General features: G+C 46.5%; 1 protein-coding gene across 6 annotated transcripts in view; it reads left to right on the top strand.

The window, feature by feature from the left end:
* SLC23A2 (solute carrier family 23 member 2) overlaps positions 1-10,897 on the top strand; it is a 125,586-nt gene extending 114,689 nt beyond the window's left edge. For all 6 annotated transcript variants that reach the window (XM_004383041.2, XM_023737530.1, XM_023737529.1 and 3 more), the window contains 5 exons: positions 234-339; positions 4,823-4,952; positions 6,026-6,163; positions 7,195-7,290; positions 10,567-10,897. In XM_004383041.2, the coding sequence (XP_004383098.1) occupies positions 234-339; positions 4,823-4,952; positions 6,026-6,163; positions 7,195-7,290; positions 10,567-10,799 (703 nt within the window). In that variant the 3' untranslated portion in view covers positions 10,800-10,897. The remainder of the gene's footprint in view (positions 1-233; positions 340-4,822; positions 4,953-6,025; positions 6,164-7,194; positions 7,291-10,566) is intronic.
* Positions 10,898-12,870: the final 1,973 nt, after the last annotated feature.

Genomic DNA, 12,870 nt, shown 5'->3' with positions numbered 1-12,870 from the left:
GGATGAGACCAGTGGAGTATCTTAGATGGCCGCTCACAGGCTTTTAAGACCCCAGACACTATTCACCAAGGTAGAATGTAGAGCATTGTCTTTATAAGCTGTGTTATGCCAGTTGAGCTAGATGTTCCCCGCCATGAGCCACACTTTTGAGTCACAAGCATTGACAGCATATTTCAGAGTGTTTGCTCTATTGAGTAAATGTTTCTCTTTCCTCCCATTTCTTTACATTTTAGGGGGATTTTCGTGGAGGGCCTCTCCTGTGTTCTTGATGGCGTATTTGGTACTGGGAATGGCTCAACTTCATCCAGTCCCAACATTGGAGTGTTGGGAATTACTAAGGTAGAATTATTTTTCTAATTAAATGGTTGGGCCTCAAGGTATCCATTGCGTTGATTGGTCTGACCACTGTGAGTTCTAAAAGGAAGGGTCTCTGATTCTGAGGTCTTCTCCCTCATCTCCTTTTTTCCTCTGAGGGGTTTTAGAATGCCGATTTGGAGGTCTCTCTCCCTTGGCAGGTTTGGGTAGGGAGGTACCCAAATGCTCCCTGTCCCTCATGCGTTCAACAGACATTTATTAACTGCTGCCCTCGTGCCAGGCTACTCTTGCAAGTACTCAGCTTAATTAGTGAACAAAAAAGAAAAATAGCCTTATCTTCATGGAGTTTACATTCTAGCTGGGGAGGACTAAAAATAGACAGTAAACATAATAAGTCCATAAATGATATGGTACATCAAAGGGTGACGAGTACTATGCAGGAAGCAGAGTGGGCCAGGGAATTGACAGTGGAGGGTGGTGAGTGTTACATAGGGAGGCCTGGAGGCCTGGTTAAGAAGATGACATTGAGCAGAGGCCTGAAGGAGGCCAGGGAGGGAGCCCTGGGGAAGAGCAGCCAGGGCACAGCCTCTAACATGGGAGTGGGCCTGACATATTGAAGGACGGCAAAAGAGGCCAGTGTGGCAGGAGCAGAGAGAGAGAGAGAGCAAGGAGCAAGTCAGAGCAGATGAGGCCCACAAGGGGACTGAAGACAGATCAGAGAGACTGAGTGAAACAGTGCCCGGGAAGTGATTTGACCTGATTTTTTTTTAAAGATCACTTTGGCTGCTGTGACAAGAGTGGACCAAGGGGAAAGGCAGGGGAGGGAGAAACAGAGACCTGTTAGGAGATGCCACTGGTTCTAGATAAGAGATGATTCCACTCATTGCAGAAAAAAATCAGTCTTACATTAAAGAGTTAACACGGTTTTGAAACCTTAGCATTAGAATCCCTCTTTCAAATGAAATCTGTCGTGGAAGTCTGGTGGATAAAACAAGTCAAAGTGAATCACTCAGGATGAAGCAGGGGCTGTGGGGCCAGAGTCCTACCCACCAGCCTCTCCTGCCCACCACACCCCAAACTCAGACACACAGGCCTGGGACTGCCCCACCCCCAAATCCAGCTTCCATAGAAGGAGTCTGCTCCCAGCCTCGAGAAATGTATTACTAGCAAATAAACTTTATATCCCAGTTGCCTTAGGCTATAGGGCACTGTTGGCTAGAGTGTTGAAGAATACAGCTCGGCACACTGGAGTTGTATATAGCACAATACATGATGTTTTAATTTGTTCCCCACCTTCATGGCTGTGAGTCACCAGCCTCCCTAACCCCTGAGCACTGTGCCTGGAAAACTTGCAGGTGAGCCAGGAAGCCTTTTAGACCTGTTGACCTTTGTAAAATTGGGGGATAGATTTCCAAAGAAAATTCAAAGTTTTCTGTGAAAGAAAATCCAGAGACTTCTAAAGAAATCTCGATGCCAGGTTCTATAACCAGATGAAAAGAAACCAAATACCAAGTTTGGTTCATTGCAGTTGCAGATCCCTGTGTCAGGAGGTCCCCACTCACACAGTGCCTGCCTGCCTTGTGTGTTGGTTTCCCAGGAGTTTGTAGAGCCACCGCATATAACTAGTCCCAAGTCATATGTACTAGTAAAAACTAATAGGCTTTGGTGGCTCAGTGGTGGAATTTTCACCTTCCATGCGGGAGACCCGGGTTTGATTCCCACCTAGTGCACCTCATGGGCACCCAGTACGCCATCTTGTCAGTGGTGACTTACGTGTTGCAATGATGCTGGACAGTTTCAGTGAAGCTTCCAGACTAAAACGGACTAGGAAGAAAGGCCTAGTGATCAACTTGCCAATGAAAGCAGCATCCAAGGCACGAGAATTGGTCTTTGGTCACTTGGCGCAACAGAGGAAGGAGAATCAGGGATAGGAGGAAGATGTGGAATGTGTGGCTAACTGCCTTCTTTGCCATGAGACCAGAAGAACTGGATAGTGCCTGGCTACCATTACTGAACATTTTGATCAAAGGTTCCATAGAAGAATCCTGATCAAAAGAGGGAGAATGTAGAAGAGAATTCAGATTCCCATAGACTCCAGACTTTCTGGAGCCATGGAGGCTGGATGAACTCCTAAAAGTATTGCCCTGAGATAGTCTCTAAAACTTAAACCAAAAATATCCCCTGACATCTTAAAACCAAACAATAGTTTAGCTTAACCAGTAAAAAATGCCTGCTTTAAGCATTATGCTCTTTTAAGAACTATCTATATGGGATCAAAGTGACAACAACTCAGAAGATTAGATAGGAACCTTAGGGGTCAGTGAATTTATGTTGATGGGGGAGGAACAACTCAGAAAAGGAGGGTGAGAATGATTGCACAACTCGAAGAATGTAGTCAATGTCACTGAAACATATGTAGAAGCGGTTGTATGTTTTGCTGTGTGTATCCTCAACAACAACAACAAAATAAAATTAAAGAAGAAAAGTGGTACTGAGATCCCAGGAAATATGGATGGGGCACTGACCAGGTCAATCATGGTAGATTAGTGTCATTGTTATTATAGTTATTCTACTTTTGTAAAAACAAACAAATAGACCCTGTGCTGTAATAGGGAAAAAAGAAAAAGAATGTAACCAGTGTCACTGAACAATATGTGTAGAAATTGTTGAATAGGAACCTTTTTTTTGGTATGTACACTTTCACCAAAAATATAATAAAATATTATTAAAAAAAAAAAAAACCCTATTGATCATAACAGTCCAACCTGCAGCGGATCACGGGGATGGCACAGGACAGGGCCGCGGGTAGTTCAGTTGTACATGATGCCACCAGGAGTCAGGGCCCAACTCAATGGCAGCTAACAACAAAAATTGTTGTAGATGGAGAGGCTCTTGGGGAAAAACATTTAACAAGCCATCTCCCTTTCTGCCCTCCTTTAAAACACTTCCCCCAGTAACTTAACCAAGCCACCAGAGGGAGCAGTTAAGTGTTGCTCCTGTAGGTTCCCATCTAAGGCATGATGAGGTGGTTTGTGAAACAGTTATCTTTATTAAAATGTGAATGATACCAACTTATTCTGAAAAGGCACGCTGCCAGCACCTTTAATGAGCTAGTCGCTCTTCCTTCTGAGTCCCTTTGGACCCTGCTGAGGAGCCTGTGTCAGCCCTGGAATCGGTGCTGCATCAACCTGAACCCCAAGACTGGTTAGATGAGAGAAAGGCTACCATCGAGCCCATGTACACAGCTGCCTTGGAGTGGGGAAGTGGAACTTGAAGCAGAAAATCTCTGAAGGCTGGGCACTCCCCCATCTGGGGCCTGAGCCATAGGGCTGATGGGACGATGCCTGTCCAGGACAGGTGGGTGGAGCAGAGGCCAAAGGCAGCAAGCCCAGGTGGGAGGTTATCAGATAGCTTAGTGTTTGCCAGCCACTGTTCAAATTATTTTACACAGATTGTCTCGTTTACTTCTCAAAGCAAAACCATGGGGTTAATCCATTGTAGAGATGAGGCTCCTGAGGCCCAGAGAGGGTTGGTAACTTGCCCTGGTCACCCAGCTAGAAGTGGAGCAGACATACGAACCAGGAGCCAACTCAAGAATTCTGTCCTCTGGCCTCTACTCTTGGCCACCTCTCATGGGCAAGAGACCATGAAGACTTAGGAGAGGAGGTTCCCCAACCATCTTGGGGCTTTGTCTGACTTAGGGTGCAGGGAAGGGGGGCACTGAGGCTGAAGTGCTTTGAATGGGTTCCCTTAGTGAATAGTGAGAGAAGTGTGGCTTTTGCATTCTGCAGTTGAGATGCCAGAGGCTTCCCCCGGCCGAGGTGTGAGGCCCCTGGAAACCCAGGGCCTGAGTGCAGGCCTGGGCGGCACCACCCAGGGCACGGGGACGCAAAGACTGAGCCCTGGGGCCGCCACCAAAGTGAGCAGGAAGGCAGCTTCAGAGGAGGAGGAGAGGGAAATGAAGAAAAATGGACAGAGTCTTTTTACTTTGGGTATCGTCATAGTGATTTATGGTAATTATGTGCTGAGACTGACCCTCATTGTAAAGTGAGACTAAAAGCGTTAAGAAGCATCTAGATTTTGGTGACTCACTGGTAGACGTCTCACCTTGCACGCGGGAGACCCAAGTTCCATTCCCAGCCAATGCACCTCATCATGCGCAGCTACCACCTTTCTGTCAGTGGAGGCTTGCATGGTGCTGAACAGGTTGATGATGCTGAACAGGTTTCAGCGGAGCTTCCAGACTAAAACAGACTAGGAAGAAAGGCCTGGTGATCTCCTTCTGAAAATCAGCCAGTGAAAACCCTATGGATCACAACGATCTGATCCCGTTCTGCATGGAGTTGTGCAGCTCAACAGCAGCCAACAACAGATTTTGTCTGAGGACGGTCATTATCCCTGGGAGCCGGCTGCTGTGTGTAGTGCTGGCGGGGGGCCTGTATGGAAGTTCCTGTTGCTGGAAGACCACCAGTGAACACCTTCTCTGCCCTCTGCTTGTGTCTTACAGGTTGGCAGTCGCCGGGTGATACAGTACGGGGCGGCCCTGATGCTGGCACTGGGCATGGTGGGGAAGTTCAGCGCCCTCTTTGCGTCCCTTCCTGATCCTGTGCTTGGCGCCCTCTTCTGCACTCTCTTTGGTAAAAGTTGATTTATTTTGATGCCAGGCTTCCCTCTTCAGGCTCCTTTTCTTTTTTTTACGTTTGGTAATTTCTAATAAAAGGAGCCCTGGTGGTACAGTGGTTAAGTGCTCAGCTGCTAACCGAAAGGTCAGCAGTTCGAATCCACCAGCCACTCTGCAGGAGAAAGATGTGGCAGTCTGCTTCTGTAAAGATTTACAGCCTTGGAAACCCTATGGAGCAGTTCTGCTCTGTCCTATAGGGTTGATATGAGTCAGAATCAACTCGATGGCAGCGGGTTTTTTTAATTCCTCATGAAGGAGTCCCTGGGTGGTGGTAACGGCCAAGCGCTTGACTACTAGCTGAAACGGTGGTGGTTCAAACCCGTCTCAAAGACAGGCCTGGTGATCTGCTTCCAAACAGTCACCGCCTGTGGAGCATAGTTCTACTCTGCACACATGGTGTCATCATGAGTCAGAATGGGCTCAGTGGCAACTAACAACAACAATTTTTAAGATTGAAGAGAGCAATACATTTCTATTTTAAAAAAGAAAAGAATACGCCTTCTAAAACTAAAACCTACATCAGCCTCTTGAGTTGAATTTATGTTCAAGGTAGAACCAACAATGAGAATAATTTCCTCCTCTGAGTGGGCTGTTGAAAGCTGGCTGTTTTTTACAGTGGGACTCTAGATTTAATCACGGTGCCAGTCAGGTGTAGAAATCAGAGACATGTATCAAATATTAGGGTGGGCTTCCCAGCTCAATTGAAAAGTTTGCCTAAAGGTTTGAAGGGGAATCAATGTCCTTGTTTTTTACCTGATCTAAAGAAAACTTAGTGTGGTCTTTTTGCCCCTGTATAAGCCCAAATAGTGCATAAGCCAAAGACCACTTGCATCAGAAACCCAGGATAGTTACATTCCCACCCCCCCCCAACCCCCTCTTGTTCCTTCTGTCACTGCGCTGGTCTCCCAGCTGGTTCCTGAGGGGACAAGAAAGGACGCTGTAGAGAGTCTGCCTTCGACGGCCAAGAGGACTCAGCATCAGATGGTAGTGAGCTCAGTGGAAATTGGGGTCTCGTGTTTTTCTTTTCAGGGATGATCACAGCTGTCGGACTCTCTAACCTGCAGTTCATTGATTTAAATTCTTCTCGGAACCTCTTTGTGCTTGGATTTTCAATCTTCTTTGGACTCGTCCTTCCAAGTTACCTCAGACAGAACCCTCTCGTCACAGGTATGGATAACAGGCCTCAAATTCCTGGGGGAGTTGGAGCCACAGCCACCGATTCACAACGAGCTCTGCACTAGCTGGAGGGGACACGGAGCTTCAGGAATTGTTTTGATAAACATAGTCCTGTGTGTTTCTCTCAAATCTCACTTTGCTGTGGTTTATCTGGAAGCCCTTTGCATTTCCACATAACAGGCAGGCATGCAGAGCTGATGTGGATGTTACGGTCTCCTTTTACCGGAACCCTCTCTTTGGGAGAATGCCTCTTTGAAAACGTTTGGATTTCTCAAAGTAATGCTATATTTAAATGTGTAATTTCTTGAAATTCAGGTTTTTCTATTGGGATTACAGCTAAGAGCAATCAAGATTAGCCTTTTTAACGCCTTCATCCGTTTCTAGTTCTCCAGTGTCATGGAGAGTGAACAGAGGAGGCCTATCCTAAGGGATAGTATTGCTGCTGATACTTTATTTGAAGCAAATGCAGAATTGGAGGTCATTATGTTTTAAACATAGAAAGTGTGCAAATTTCCTAATAAGGACATTCTTGCGTTTTTTTTTTAAATTGCTTTTTAAATTTTCATACATCACATTCATATGGGGAAATCTTTATAAATCCATTGGCTCCTAAAAAATAGTAACCCAGAATTATATAAACCTTTGATTGCAGATACCACAGTCAAACAAAATATTTTTATTTCATTATTCTCTTTATGGTTTTCTCTCAGCCTTACAACAGTCATCTCTTATTTTGAATTATTTTAATCTGCGAACACTCCCCATGGCTTCAGAGTTCATTATAGGGTGAATCTCATTCTATTAGGTTTATCTTGTGCTCACTGTTGTTAGGAATTTTCCTTACAGAGACACCTTTCAGTCATGTTGAGAGTCATCAGTGTCGTGTCAGTCATTAGCGGTAGTAGTATATCTACATACGCACAGCCATGAAGCTTACACTGCCGTGCAGTGCAGCGGCTGGAGGGGTGGGCATGCCAGGCTGCTGTGCAGTGACCCTCTATACTGCTGTTTTCTGTTTCTAGGGATAACAGGAATTGATCAAGTGTTGAACGTTCTTCTCACAACTGCCATGTTTGTAGGAGGCTGTGTGGCTTTTATTTTGGATAATACCATCCCAGGTATGTGGTAGATAATCAAATGTGCTTATTATGTAATGTGAGTTACTGTTTAGCCAAATAAAAACGGAGAGCAGGAAGACAGGAGGAGTGAATCAGTTAACAATCATCCACCGATTATGAAGGGTGAGACAGTACACAATACAGGGGAAACTAGCACAGCTTGTACAAGGAAAGGTCATGGAAGCCCCATAGACACATCCAAACTCCCTGAGGGACTGAATTGCTGGGCAGAGGGCTCTGGGGACCATGGTCTCGGGGAACATCTAGCTCAGTTGGCATAACACAGCTTATAAAGACGATGCTCTACATTCTACCTTGGTGAGTAGTGTCTGGGGTCTTAAAAGCCTGTGAGTGGCCATCTAAGATACTCCACTGGTCTCATCCCTTCGGGAGCAAGGGAGAATGAAAAGAACAGGATACAAGGAAAAGATTAGTCCGAAGGACTAATTGTCCACAGCTACCAAGGCCTCCACCGGACTGAGTCCAGTACAGCTAGATGGTGCCCGGCTACCACCACTGACTGCTCTGACCAGGATCACAACAGAGGGTTCTGGACAGAGCTGGAGAAGGATGTAGAACATAATTCTAACTCACCAAAAAAAGACCAGATTTACTGGCCTAAAGGAGACTGGAGAAACCCCGAGAGTATGGCCCCAAGACACCCTTTTAGCTCAGTGGTGAAGTTACCTCCAAGGTTCACCATTCAGCCTGGGAGTGGACAGCCCCGTAAAACCAAATGAGACTAACGAGGTACAGTAGTCCAGTGACAAGGGCCAGAAGGCAGAAGGGGAGAAGGAAGCTGGTGATAGGGAACCCAAGGTTGAGTAAGGATATTGTTGATGTGTTGTGAGATTGTGAACCATTGTCATAGGGCAACATGTGTAGTAACTGTTAAATGAGAAACTATTTTGTTCTGTAAGCCTTCATCTTAAGTGTGAATAACAGCACAATTGGAAGAGCATAGTCAATGTCGCTGAACTGTAGAAATTTTTGAAATGGTGTATCTTTTGCTATGTGTATTTTCACCAAAAAAAAAAGGTTGAGAAGTTAGAGGGTTGACATGTTGTGGGATTGTTAACCAATGTCATAAAACAACATGTGTACTACTGTTTCATGAGAAACTATTTGTTCTGTAAGCCTTCACCTGAAGTACAGTAAAAATAAAATAAAATAAAATCAATAAAATCATCCACCGATTAAAACTGTCTAAAGGGATTGAGGTTACACTCCCAGCCACTTTACGAATCTTTTTTTTGGCTAATAAGTTGGTATTTTTTGCCTCTTTGACAAATTCTTGTTAAAAGAAAACAGGTAAAGTTGTTGCGCAGGGTGGAGAGCCATTGGGATGCCTGGTGCGCACTCCGGGGGGCCTGCCTGCCTCCATGGCCTGAGCTCCGAGCTGTGCCATTTGGCTTTCTTCTGTTTGTTCAACATTCTTACCACTTCTCTGACACCTGAGGCACTCCTCACCCTTGGGGAGCCTGCCCTCTCAGTGAGTCATTCCCAAGGCAGGCCCCCAGCCAACCTCAAGGCCAAAAGGCAGCGGAGTGTGGTAAACAAAGGCAGTCAGCGGGATCAGTGACAGGGAGGCGCAGGGAAGCAGCTCTCTTCCCCAGCACTCAGGACCCTGTTCCTCCGCTGGGTGCATTCTGTGGCCGGCACTGAGTGATGGACCGAGGAGGAGACGTGGGCCCCGCCTCCGGGCCTCCCTAGTCCATAGAGGAGGCTGTGGTGTGCCGTTATAAAATGCTGGTAGATGACCTGCCTTCCGGGCAGGAGCGGTTCCCCCTGGAAGGGTGACGCTTACTCTTGGGCTTGAAAGTTCGATTGAGATTTTCCCCTTGAAACAACTCACCCCCCAAAAGTTTCAAGCAAGAGTTTTCTGGGGAAAGCAGGGGTGGATACTTCAGACAGAAGACATCACATGCATAAATAGGTGGAAGGTGTTAGATTTAAGAGGGTCAATAAGCAACGCCCCCTTTCTCTCCTCAGCCAGAACTGATTGAGAGGGAGGCTCAGGAATCAGATGGAAAGTAAAAAGTCAACTTTATCACGCAAACACCAACAGGAGAACATAGCTTAGATGCAAGAAAATAATGTGCTTCTTAAACATCACCACAAAACCTAGCTCGTCACCTGCTTAGGCAGAGACGCATGTTGTTAGGTGTCCTGGTGTCTTACATTTCTGATGCTGCTGTTACAGAGATACTACAGGGAGTGACTTTAAAGAGTGCACATTTTCTCAAATCAGGGTCTTGGCCATGTCGATTCTGTCTGTGGCCCCTCTCCTAGTTTCTGGTGTCTGCCAGCAGTCCTTGGCATTCATCTGCCTGTAGCCAGGCCTTCACATGGCCTCTGTCTTCCCCCATGTGTGTCTCTGTGTCTGTTCTGCTCCTTTTATAGCCCAGAAGTGATTAGGTTTAGGACCACCCAGCTCTGGCACAGTCACATTAACATAACAAAAGAAAAACTCTATTTGCAAACAGAATCACATCCGTAAGTACAGAGGCCAGGACTCCGGTGCATATTTTGGAGGAGCACAATCCAGTCCATAGCACCCACCCACGTAGCCAAATCAGATCCAGCACTCCTCCCTGACTCCTCAGCTGGGAGTTGCTGACTCTTGTGGGCCCAGGTCTTCCTGCCTGACTCGTCTGTCAGGGTGCCAGGTGGTCGGGTGTGGGTCCAGTGGAAGGCCACTCTCACAGGAGCAGGACAAGTGGAGAGCACACGACCAGTGTATACACACACACACACACACACACACACAAATAGAGCAAAGCAGTGTAACATCCTCGGTGTGTCTGGATGGGGGTGAGGTGGTGTGCATGGCCTGTGATGAAGGCCTTGTGTGGCGTAGTGAAGACAGCTTCATTTTGCAAGGTAAAATTTTATATTTTTTGTACAGTGTTAAAGATTTGCAGAGTACAGGTGAGGTGAAAGGACTGGATAACCAGTTAGGAGGCTGACACGGTGCCCCAGGAAAGGGATGACCTGGCCTGGGCCAACCCTCAACAGTGAAAATAGAGAACATGGGTCACGTGGAAGGACATGGAGGAAGAAAGTGTAAATGTGGAACACGGGAGGCTAGTGGTTCTGAGATTTCTGGTTGAGACAGCTGGACAGCTGAGTGCCATCAACTTCTCGGGTTTTCGTCACTGTCACCAGGCAGGTCTGATCTAGGAAAGAGCATATTGGGGAGTCTCGTTCTTTGTTGGCTGATTAACTCAACATTTTGTTGTTCTGTTTTGGTTTGCGTGTGTGTGCACGTGACAGGTACTCCAGAGGAAAGAGGAATCAGGAAATGGAAGAAGGGCGTAGGCAAAGGGAACAAGTCGCTTGATGGCATGGAGTCGTACGATTTGCCATTTGGCATGAACATTATTAAAAAATACCGATGCTTCAGCTATTTGCCCATCAGCCCAACCTTTGTGGGCTACACTTGGAAAGGCCTCAGGAAGAGCGGGAACAGCCGGAATTCAGACGAAGACTCGCAGGCCACGGTATAGCCTCAGAGTGCTCAGTGGCCGGCCACAGTGAGGCATGTCTGTGTAGTTCCTTGCTGAGCAACAAGCAGTAGAATATATGTTTGCGTATCTGCATTTACATTCTGCACCCGGAGCTAAGACTGATGACAAATAGCTTTTCTGTTGTGGGTGGTGATCGTGTCTAATACGGTGTCTCGCCTGTATCCTTATTTAAATTAAGCCCTTGACCCTTTGCCTTTTTGAGACTGTCCATTGCTGGACATGGTCACATGGTCACTGAACTTGAAGTCCCAGTCCTCCTGTAGGAGGGGATGTTTGGGATCCATGGTCATTCCTTATTTTCAGTCCTGTTCTTAGAAGGGTGGGGTCGAGTTTAGGGCCTGTGCCACACTCAGTGTTAGCTTTCCTGCAGCTGCCCCCAGGGTCCAGTGGCTCTCTGGCCTGGACACACTTGGACCTATTTCCTTTTTATTTGATTTTTGCAAGTCTTCACCTCGGCCTGTGCTTGCAGACACCTCTTGTGGCCGAGGAGCACGTGTGCTTGCATTGTCACAGCTGACTGGTCAGTTGTGACTCTGTATTTCCCTAATACTCCTGTAGCGGGAGGATACTGACCCCATCGAAAACTGTGCCATGTCCACCCTGTGCCGCGACGTGTACACGGGGAAGGCCTGTATTATTATTAGAATGGGGATTTGTCCAGGGGATTGTAGAGGAAGGGAAAGTACCTTTAAGTAATGTCTGATTGTCAGCTGCTCTTTCTCCGTGCCACCCTGCCCCAGGCTAGACCATACGTTTCCTGTTGGCCTCTCCTTTACTAGTAGCTGAGACACCCTATCTGGCATTTGTCACCACTGGCTGTTGTGACAGGTATAGTGTGCCACACAAGGCACCAGGCAGGTGTTTCTGGGAGTCTTGGCTCTGCTGTCATGTGGATGTTAGTTACCGTTGCGTGCGTCTATAATTACAAGATTTTATTCCTATTTAATGTTATTGACTATAGCAGATTTTTGAAGTCAGTGTTTTTCCATGTGACCCTCTTTCCCTGCATCCCCATTACTTGTCCCCCAACCCCACCCCCATTAAGAAAAGAACCAGCATTTGTAAAGCTGTGGACACCATCAGGGAAGCTTGTTGTAATGGCTTTTGAAGGCCAGTAACCATTATTGTGGTTGTGTTTTGTATTGCTTGATACCATGAAAGTGTAAATACTGTAATGCCTAATCTATTTATCAAAACTGACTACTGGACCAGAGCCCAGAAACCGTGGGTCAAGGTATATGTGAATTTGTTTTGTGAAGAAGGGAAGCTGGGGCAGGTATCGAACAGAGATGCCATGTTGAATGGTATGTCATCCTAGTAAATTCACTACTCCAGTTAAAGCTCTTCTGTTGTAAGTCATTTCTGGCAGTCATGGCTTAAGGCAACTTTCTGTGGGTTGCCACATTGCATGTCCACTAGATTTTGCAGAGGGGAAAGTTAGATTCCCTGGCCAAATGCTACCTTTCATGTTTTAAGTTATTGCATAAGGTGGTGAAAACAGTGGCTGGCTGGCTCCCTCTGTTAAAAAGAGTTCTAATTAATAACACTAAATTCTTCCGGGGCGGGGGTAAGGGGGGCAGTGGCAGACTTCTGTTTAATTTGAAGTTTTCAGCCAAGGAAAAGCCCAGGACATAAAGTAATAACCTCACTTCATGGAGTTGTACTTCTTAAGTGGTCATTGACCTGGTTGAGCTTTGGTTGGCAATGGGCATTCCTGGCTCCAAGAGCACGGGCCTGGTCCTTGTCAACCTTGTGTTGACATGGTGAACTTCTTGCCATCTGAGGCTGGCTCAGCCTCACCATCTGGAGATGTCTTTTTATCACTACAGACCCCGCCCCCCCCCCCCCCCCCCCCACCCCCGGAAATGTTGAGCTTTGAGGTTTATTATACAAGAACACCTCAGAGCCACTGCGTTGTTTGGCCAAGATCTTATTGCAGATTAAGTAAAGAATGTAGATTCTAAATTACGTTTAATTTTGGACTCTGTTTTTTTTTTTTAAAGAAGTGTATTTGATGCAAAGTGCCTTTAGAAGCACATGGGTTAACTGT

The sequence above is a fragment of the Trichechus manatus genome, unplaced genomic scaffold, assembly GCF_000243295.1.
Source record: "Trichechus manatus latirostris isolate Lorelei unplaced genomic scaffold, TriManLat1.0 scaffold00104, whole genome shotgun sequence".
Lineage (NCBI taxonomy): Eukaryota > Metazoa > Chordata > Mammalia > Sirenia > Trichechidae > Trichechus > Trichechus manatus.
The sequence above is the reverse complement of the archived record's forward strand: the minus strand, read 5'-3'. Positions and strand labels throughout refer to the sequence as shown.